Below are 8,938 nucleotides of genomic sequence, written 5' to 3' on the forward strand. Positions count from 1 at the left end.
CAAAATTGAACAAAGACGCAGACGGACACTTTGTGTGTTTTAGCTTCCTGATTTCACAACACACACACACACACACACACACACACACACACACACAATGAGTAACCTTAGCAACACTCAGTGAGTCGTGTCATCGTTAGCACGAGCTGCTAATGAGCTCCATCTCCATGGAGGACGTTTGCATCTGCAGCAGAATCTCAGACATGTTTTATCTTATTCATATTTATGTGGAGTGCTTCGAGCTTCCTACACGCTGCAGGATGTCATCGGTCTGAAACTGTCCAGCCGCCCGTCTGTTACCTTTGGGCTGAATCCCTGCACTCACTGAGGACACGCCGCATGTCACAGAATGTCTCAGACCAGATGTTTCCCACAGTCACTGACAGTAATGACTGGACGCCTCCTTTTCAGGATAATGATGTTTCTGCATATGAAGATGTCATGTGGGTTGTGTAACGAGACAGGAAGGTATGACCTCATGAGGGGCATGAATCTAAGGATGAGTGGACATTGGTTTCCATGTGAGTGTTACTCAGTATACATGTAGGACTTAACAAGAAATGTGAATTTATCCTTTAAAAGACTCTTTAGTGAAATAAACCTATAGTCGCACCAGCAACATTCAGACACAGTGTGGTATTTGAGCCGTCATGGAGGTCAGAGACTACATACAGCAAGAAGCCACTCCAGCTCTCCATGTTGGAGTTGTAGCCGTGGGCCCCCAGCGGGCTGAGGGCTCCGGGGCCCCTGTAGAAGGCCGGGTGGTTGAGGTAGTAGACTGAGTTCTTGCGGTTGGGCAGCGGGGGGCCTCTTCCTGGCCAGGGGCTCCCGGCCTTGGAGATGGTAGAGACCCTCCTCCTTTTTCTCTGGCTGGAGGCGCGGTGGCGGCTGTAGGGAGCAACGTCTCCCATCATGACCTGAGAGGAGTTCCTGCGGAGGCAGCGAGGGGCCCTGATGAGGGGCCGGGACGTGGACGGAGGCTGGGGAGTTCTTCTCATCACCTCCAGGGCGGTGGAGGTGGAGGGGGCACAGACACTCTGATCAGGAGACCAGGAGGTGTCCTCCTCCTCCTCCTCCTCCTCCTCCTCCTCCTCATCCTCCTCCTCAGCCAGCTGCTCCGCCTCAGACAGCTCATCGTCTTCTGATTGGCTGTCGTTGGCGGTGGAAAAACTGTCGCTACCGTCATCGTCTCCATCCGAGTGGAGGCTGCTGGAACGCGAAAACATTCTCCTGTTGTTGGCCCCGCCCCTCATCTCCACCTGCTGTTCTCCGTCCAGTAGCCCCGCCCCCACACCGTCGTCCTCGTCCTCCTCCGCCATCTGGATCAGACTGGCCAGCAGCATGGACGGGCCCAGCAGGTGGGTGTCGATGGTGCGCAGCTTCCCAACCTTCTTCCTGCGTACGGCGAACCTCGGGTTCATGTTGGGGGTGGTGGTGCTGGAGCGCCTGCGAGTGTGTCCCGCCCACCTGTTGCGTCTGGGTGTCTTAGCCAAACGCCCCCCTCCCGCACAGGGCAACCCCCCCGGCAGCTGCACGCTAGAGCGCCGCCGCTGGGTCAGGCTGGAGGACGGAAGCCCGACGCTGGACCTGCGACGGGCCTTGCTGGTCGGGACAGCCACGCTGGGCCTCCGCTGGCGGCCAGGTGCACCCTGGTCATCAGCCTCCAGAGCAGCTTCCTTCCTCTTAAAGTGACGGCGGAAAAAGGTGTCCATGTTGGATGGAGAGAGGAGGTCGACTTCTCAAATACTCCTCCTCTTCGCTGTTAGGCGTAAAAAGTCGTTATAGTGCAGTCAGATCTGATGAGAGGATATTAAATATCACAACCAGGAACATAAACTACATCCTCGTCTGTCTACGCTACAGTTTCATTCAACCAAAACTACAACTAGTTTTCAGACTTATAGAGAGCTGAAGTCAAAGTTTGACTGTTCCAGATGTAAAAAAAAACATCATTTCTGACATTTGTAACAATTCTGACAAGTAGAAATCCACCAGTATGTCTTCTGTTAAAGTCTGGTGATCTTCAATAAGTCGATGTGGACAATTCTCAAGTGAAACGAGTCTTCAACGTGTGAGGACGGAAACACGAGCGCTCGTTAAAGTAAACGATGAGTATCGATGAGTAAACGTGCACAGAGGAAATTAAAGGCAACTGAATGTATAAGTTTATTTCAGGACACTGAGGAATCAAACCACAATCAAACTTAAAAAGAAAACAGAAATGAATGTCCTATAAGTTAATCAACTGATTAATAAAATGAGTGGAATTTAAAATGCAAAAGCTTTGAGCGAAACTCAAACTGAGAGTCAAACTGTGAACATGAAATCAAACATTATATTTTGATTATATTTTAGTTATTGCAACAAATAAGACGAGAGAGACGAATGTGAGAGCAGAACAGAAAGCAGCAAACATTTCCACTGTAACTGTAACATATTAATAAAATGTTTCACTTTAACAAACATCATTACCCATCAGCCCCCTGACCTCAGCAGGTTAAACTGCACCCGTTAAAGTGACATAAAGTTATATCATTAAATAAAATCAGCCGGACGGAGACGACCACGTTCTCAGACAGCAGAGAATAAACCCTGCGTGTCTGTTTGTTTATTCTAACAGCAGCTGTAGTTTGTATCTGTGCACACAGAGCACGTACAGTTAATGTCCGTTAAAATCATAAAGTTACAGACGCCAGACAGGAAGTGATGTCACGACTTCAGCTCTCTATAAGACTACTGGACCACCTCACTGTCCGTCACACAGACAGACACACAAACACAAGCAGTCTCACTGTGACAACAGGGTTTAAAGTTAAGTTCATCAAGCAACATCAACTCTAAGAGACATTTATTTTTCCATTAAGTAATATATTACATATTTGTTTACATGTTTATGGATGTCTTATCAGGAAAAAACACAGAAATAATGAAACTTAGAAATGGACATGGATGTTAATCAGGCTGTCAAGTGATTAATAAATGAATCTAATTAATTCCAAGCTTAGTGATTAATTAACTGCATGTGCCAGTATTTGCCATAAGCATTAAAGAATATCTCAATGTATTTTGGTGGATGAGTGAATGAATGAATTAACGACCAATCTTTAGTGTTCAGTGAGGAGGTGATCGTGTCTCCGCTGCGTCCCTTCACACCCGCAGCACACACACGTAACGAGGGTAAAGAATTAACTCAAAGGTAAAAAATACTGAAGCCAATAAAAACTGAAATATTAAATTATGTCACATTTATCTTCAATATCATTAATAGCATAAGATGTATTTTTTCTTTTATTTAGTGAGCAATTCATTCATGTATTTATTTTGGGTTTCCATGCAGCATAAAGAAGATAAATGAAGTGCAACAGGTGGTTCTGGACAGTTCTGTACAGTTCTGTACAGTTCTGGACAGTTCTGGTTCTGGTTCTCTCTCTCCTCCCTGCATTTGTATTTGATAGTAATCTGGTTACATAAAGAGACAAAACACACAATAAACAAAGTTAAAGACCAATTTGTGTAGGATTAGGATTTTTTTAATTTCTATTCAAAAAACATTAAATTAAAAATGTAAAAAAATATGTATATAATTATTGTGGATCTTGAATCCTTCACACTGTGGTATCTGATATGGTGACAGCTGTACTGTCATCAGTGCAGCCGCGTGCTCCCTGTTGTAAAGACAAACAGGTCTTTGTGTTAGGTCGTGTCTCTATATATTTTATATCATATCAGAAATATATTACTGGTGTTAGTGAAGCATCAGATCACTGCTGAACCTGACAGCCACACAGACATGAATTATAAAACAGTCAGAGGAGGAGGGGCTTCCTCTCCACAGGCGGAGCAGCACGCCGACAGGAAGCAGCAGTAATTAAAGCAACGGCTCCCTGCTGCTGCTCGCCATCTAAACAACTACATCACACCAGTATTTAGCCTGTGACGAGCACAAACAGCACCAACAAGATCAGTTCTTTCACCGACAGCTGGAAGCCCGTTAATATCCACTGGATCTAGTTTTAATGTGTCCAGAACTTAGACAGATTCAGTTTCTATTATACAAGAAGGAAATCCTCGTGTTTGAGAGAAAATGGACGTCCTCAGGCTGTTCAGTGGGTTCAGGTCGGTCCAGCAGAAGAAAAACAACTTGTTTACAGACACGCCCATTCACATGAGCGCTGTCCTGTTAAAGAACTCATGAATAACACCAACGTTTCCCTGCAGCACACAGTGGTTAGCCTGATCCCTGCAGCACACGGCGGTTAGCCTGATCCCTGCAGCACACAGTGGTTAGCCTGATCCCTGCAGCACACAGCGGTTAGCCTGATCCCTGCAGCACACGGTGGTTAGCCTGATCCCTGCAGCACACGGCGGTTAGCCTGATCCCTGCAGCACACGGTGGTTAGCCTGATCCCTGCAGCACACGGCGGTTAGCCTGATCCCTGCAGCACACGGCGGTTAGCCTGATCCCTGCAGCACACGGCGGTTAGCCTGATCCCTGCAGCACACGGCGGTTAGCCTGATCCCTGCAGCACACAGCGGTTAGCCTGATCCCTGCAGCACACAGAGGTTAGCCTGATCCCTGCAGCACACGGCGGTTAGCCTGATCCCTGCAGCACACGGCGGTTAGCCTGATCCCTGCAGCACACGGCGGTTAGCCTGATCCCTGCAGCACACGGCGGTTAGCCTGATCCCTGCTGTATTTTAGACCACTGGGTCAAATAACACCAGCTTAGCTGCAGGATGTGACGTGGGCAGCTCTCCAACACCAGCTTAGTGACTCTGCAGGGAAACCTCTCTGTTTGTAGGACGTCCGCCTCACTTTCCCTGTGCAGCCTCACCTGTTACCTGTCTGAGCAGCAGCCAGTCAGTTATCAGGTTACTGCCTGATCAGAGGCCGGCTGACGTCCAGCAGCTTACTGTAACATCCATCAGCAGGTCACCTGACGCTCTGCAACATGTCCTCCAATACTCACTCTGGAACAGCAGCAGCACTAAACACACCAAACTTCTCTTGTAATCTGTTCCAGACTCAGTCTGCAGCAGCCACCGTCATTATCACACTTCAGTATCTAATCAATCTGCAGAATATTTGATGCTCCAGTAGAAGAGCAGGTAGTAATAATAAATAGTAGAAGTTGGAGTTAAGACATGGAACTGAACCGTTCTCTACAGCTCTGTGCATCATTTCTTACAAAATTAATGAAAATGCTGCAATTTTGAGAAAGTGAGAAACGATTCCCAGAACTGTCCCTTCATTAATGAGGCTGTCCTCGTGACAATTTCATTTTACTTTCGATTCAATTAAAACATGTTTCAGCAGTGATGGGCTTTGCTATTTTTAGAGATGTTAGGTTGAGGTGCCTACAGAGAGACAAAGCCACGCCCCTTTCGGTGACCTCATGACCTTATTTCTGAGAAACACATGAAGAGTTGTCGATGTGGAGACAATTAATGTTTGCAGTGTGTCATCGATCACACACGTTTGTTATCAAACTAATGAAACATGAAAAAGATATCGCAGCTGACATGTCGTCAGTGACGTCGTCTCCAAACTTAAATATTGTAGAGCTGGATCCGGAAGGGGCGGGGCTTCTGCTCTCTATCCGGTACGAACTGACAGTGTGGCGGAAAGTCTCACGAGATTTACGCCCCAAACAGAAACTCTCACCACAGTTGGTGCTTGGTGGACAGTTTGTCTAAGACACTCCTATAGTTACACTGACAGACGTATATACATAGGCTACATGTTATACGTCTATAGTTACACTGACAGCAGCAGCACAAAGTCTGAACGACACTCGTCATTTATCTGCGTCTCCACTCATGTCACGCTCTCCAGCAGTTGACGTCATCATTGTCGACGACAGCGAAACAAGCCGTATTCAAACCAAAAAATCTGAGGACAAGTCGGCTTTTAATGATCTCGAGCTTCACTCTGTTCACTCTGTAGCCTATTCAACGTCACTGACAATTTACTGATCAATAGGAATCACCTGCAGGTCGGTCCGGAAGCGGAAGGAAGTCCGGACTTCTATTGCAACTAACGACCTGTGAAACATCTCCGTACTGGTCGCTTGTTCGTCTTCACACACTTGATAAGTGTCTCAAAGTGTAGCTGCAGGTCACCTGTGAGCTAACTGTGAGCTAACTGTGAGCTAACTGTGAGCTAGCTGTGAGCTAACTGAGAGCTAGCTGTGTGCTAACTGAGAGCTAACTGTGAGCTAACTGAGAGCTAACTGTGAGCTAACTGAGAGCTAGCTGTGTGCTAACTGAGAGCTAACTGAGAGCTAACTGTGAGCTAACTGAGAGCTAGCTGTGTGCTAACTGAGAGCTAACTGAGAGCTAACTAAGAGCTAACTGTGAGCTAACTGAGAGCTAACTGAGAGCTAACTAAGAGCTAACTGTGAGCTAACTGTGAGCTAACTGTGAGCTAGCTGTGAGCTAGCTGAGAGCAAACTGTGAGCTAGCTGTGAGCTAGCTGAGAGCAAACTGAGAGCGTTCAGGTGATTTGTTTTCCTTCAGATGCGCACCGGTGAGAACTCCGGTTCATTCTGGAAGCGGTTTTAAATCACAGTACATTTGTTCTGACACGGAGAAGGTTACTGTTAAGAAGAAGAAGAAGAAGAAGAAGAAGAAGAAGAAGAAGAAGAAGACAGATCCTCCTACTTCACTGACATACACACAGATGATGTCACAGCAGTATGGGGCACACAGAGTGAACAATAACTGTTCAATATTTTACTTCATATAATGTTAACATACTTCATATGATTACAATATAATTTGTTGTGATTTTGACGGATGCAGCTGATCTGTGCTCAGAGCAAACACGAGACTACAGCACAGAATTATAGACACAGCCAACTCAAACATTACTTATACTACAGTGTTTCCATCGTATAGCTTGTGATATCATGTTTTCTTTGTTTCTTCATTGTATTACTTCATTTTAAACTAGAGTTATTGACAGTACAGGTGACGTTCTGCTTCACCTGCAGCAGCCTCATGTCTCTGACAACACTACCACACAGCACACAGGCTGAGGCTGCTCACCTGTTCTGATGCTATTGTTAGTTTGGCACACAGCAGCAGGCTGATGAACAGCAGGTGATAAACTGCTGCAACATGTGGACAAACAGAGAACTAATGAGCAGCAGAGCAGTGATGGTGCACTTCATCAGCCACAGTTCAGACCGCTGGGCTGAATGTTACTGAAGCTGCTCGACACTAAACTGGAGACGGAGCGGGAACAAACTGCTCTGGTTTAGTAGTAGCAGTAGATATGATCAATAGAAGTTGTAAATATGTGATTCCATGATAAACTGTGGCGTCTAAATGAACCAGAACATCAGCAGTGACCTCGGTGGACACTGACTCACTTACAGCCTTTAATGCTGTGAAGGAAAAAGTGAGAAGCAGCCGTCACATCCACCCCTCCGAGGCTGAGCGGCCCCTCCAAGGCTGAGCGGCCCCTCCGAGGCTGAGCAGCGCCCACCGAGGCTGAGGGGCCCCTCCGAGGCTGAGCGGCCCCTCCGAGGCTGAGCAACAACGAGCTACGCTGCCGTACCTTGTTAGCATGCTAACAGTGGCTACCTCTCATGTCATTATCCCCTTTTTATTGACTTTTACATTATATATATTAATTTCCTAATTTTTAAAATGTATTTATTTATCTACAAATGTATTTCTGTAGTATTTTCCTGCTAGTTATTTCCACACTCATTGCTGTATTATGCATTCTGCTTCATTATGCAATCATTAGCATAATGACGATCACAGAACATAATACAGTCTGATATTCATGACACAGAATATAAACATGAAAAGATGTTTGTGATTTTAACTTGGATTTATTATTATCTTATTAAAACAAAACTCATTACACTATGGAGGACTGAAACTGCCGAAGTCATAATAAATAGCTGAGTCAATAAGTAAATATTCCATTAAATGCTCCAAAAGGTTTTTATTCAACTTTTATATAATTTTTTCAAGTTTGTTCAAATAAATAAATCTAGAGAGGGATAATAAATAAATCAAATAGGCAATAAAATGCATTAAAAGGAATATATGTCACATTTTATGAATTAATATATGCCAACATTTATTTGTAATATCATTTTGGTGTATTTTTTTATTTTTTTCAGCCGTGGCAGCTTCTGTCCTCCTGACTTTTAAATGTTTCTTAAAAAAAAGATTTTGTGCAATTGTGAAAGAAAAGTAATGTTATTATAAATCAGGTATTGTATCAGCACAGGTACTGAAAATATCCAACAGATACCAGCCAGAGTTAATAGACAATCATAACTCAAACACCTACATGTGGGCACTGACCGACCTCACAGGTGTAATCTCTGTTACCTAGTGACTTAACGAGGTCATCACGGGACACACACACACACACCACACACCACACACACACACACACACACCACACACACACACACTCACACACACCACACACACACACACACTCACTCACTCTCTCTCAGGATATCTACCGTGAGATGGTCCAGTAAATAAAAAGCCTTCACAACAACTGAAACATGAATGAAGTAATAAATCTGCAGTCACAGAAACCGAGCAAAGAGAAAGTCCATTGTAGTTTCATACAACCTGAGAGGACGCGCCAGTCAGTCCTGAAGGGATGAAGAGGAAGAACACACTGACGGAGGAAGGGCGAGCGAGAGAGGTAGGAACAGGGAGGGGGGGGGGGGGGGGGAGGGAGAGAGAGAGAGAGAGAGAGAGAGAGAGAGAGAGAGGGAGAGAGACAGAGAGAGAGAGAGGGAGAGAGAGAGACTAAGCTGCTGTTTTAAAATAACTGTCAGGCGCCTCACTCACAGCAGTTCAGTGTCTCTCAGTAGGGGTGGAATCTCTTGTCACCTCACGATTCGATTTCGATTCAGAGGTCAACTAAATCGATTCTCAAGTTTTTTATGTA

At 45.4% G+C, this 8,938-nt stretch overlaps 1 protein-coding gene across 1 annotated transcript in view; it reads right to left on the reverse strand.

The window, feature by feature from the left end:
• The window catches only part of LOC115586539 (diacylglycerol kinase zeta-like), a 26,728-nt gene extending 18,068 nt beyond the window's left edge, over positions 1 to 8,660 (reverse strand). Inside the window, exons 1-2 of the mRNA XM_030425682.1 lie at positions 8,614 to 8,660; positions 673 to 1,796 (exon numbers count right to left, since the gene is read on the reverse strand). Of these exons, the coding sequence (XP_030281542.1) occupies positions 673 to 1,712 (1,040 nt within the window). The 5' untranslated portion in view covers positions 1,713 to 1,796; positions 8,614 to 8,660. The remainder of the gene's footprint in view (positions 1 to 672; positions 1,797 to 8,613) is intronic.
• Between the last annotated feature and the right edge of the window lie 278 nt (positions 8,661 to 8,938).

This window comes from Sparus aurata, chromosome 8 (genome assembly GCF_900880675.1).
Source record: "Sparus aurata chromosome 8, fSpaAur1.1, whole genome shotgun sequence".
In the NCBI taxonomy this organism is placed as follows: Eukaryota; Metazoa; Chordata; class Actinopteri; order Spariformes; family Sparidae; genus Sparus; species Sparus aurata.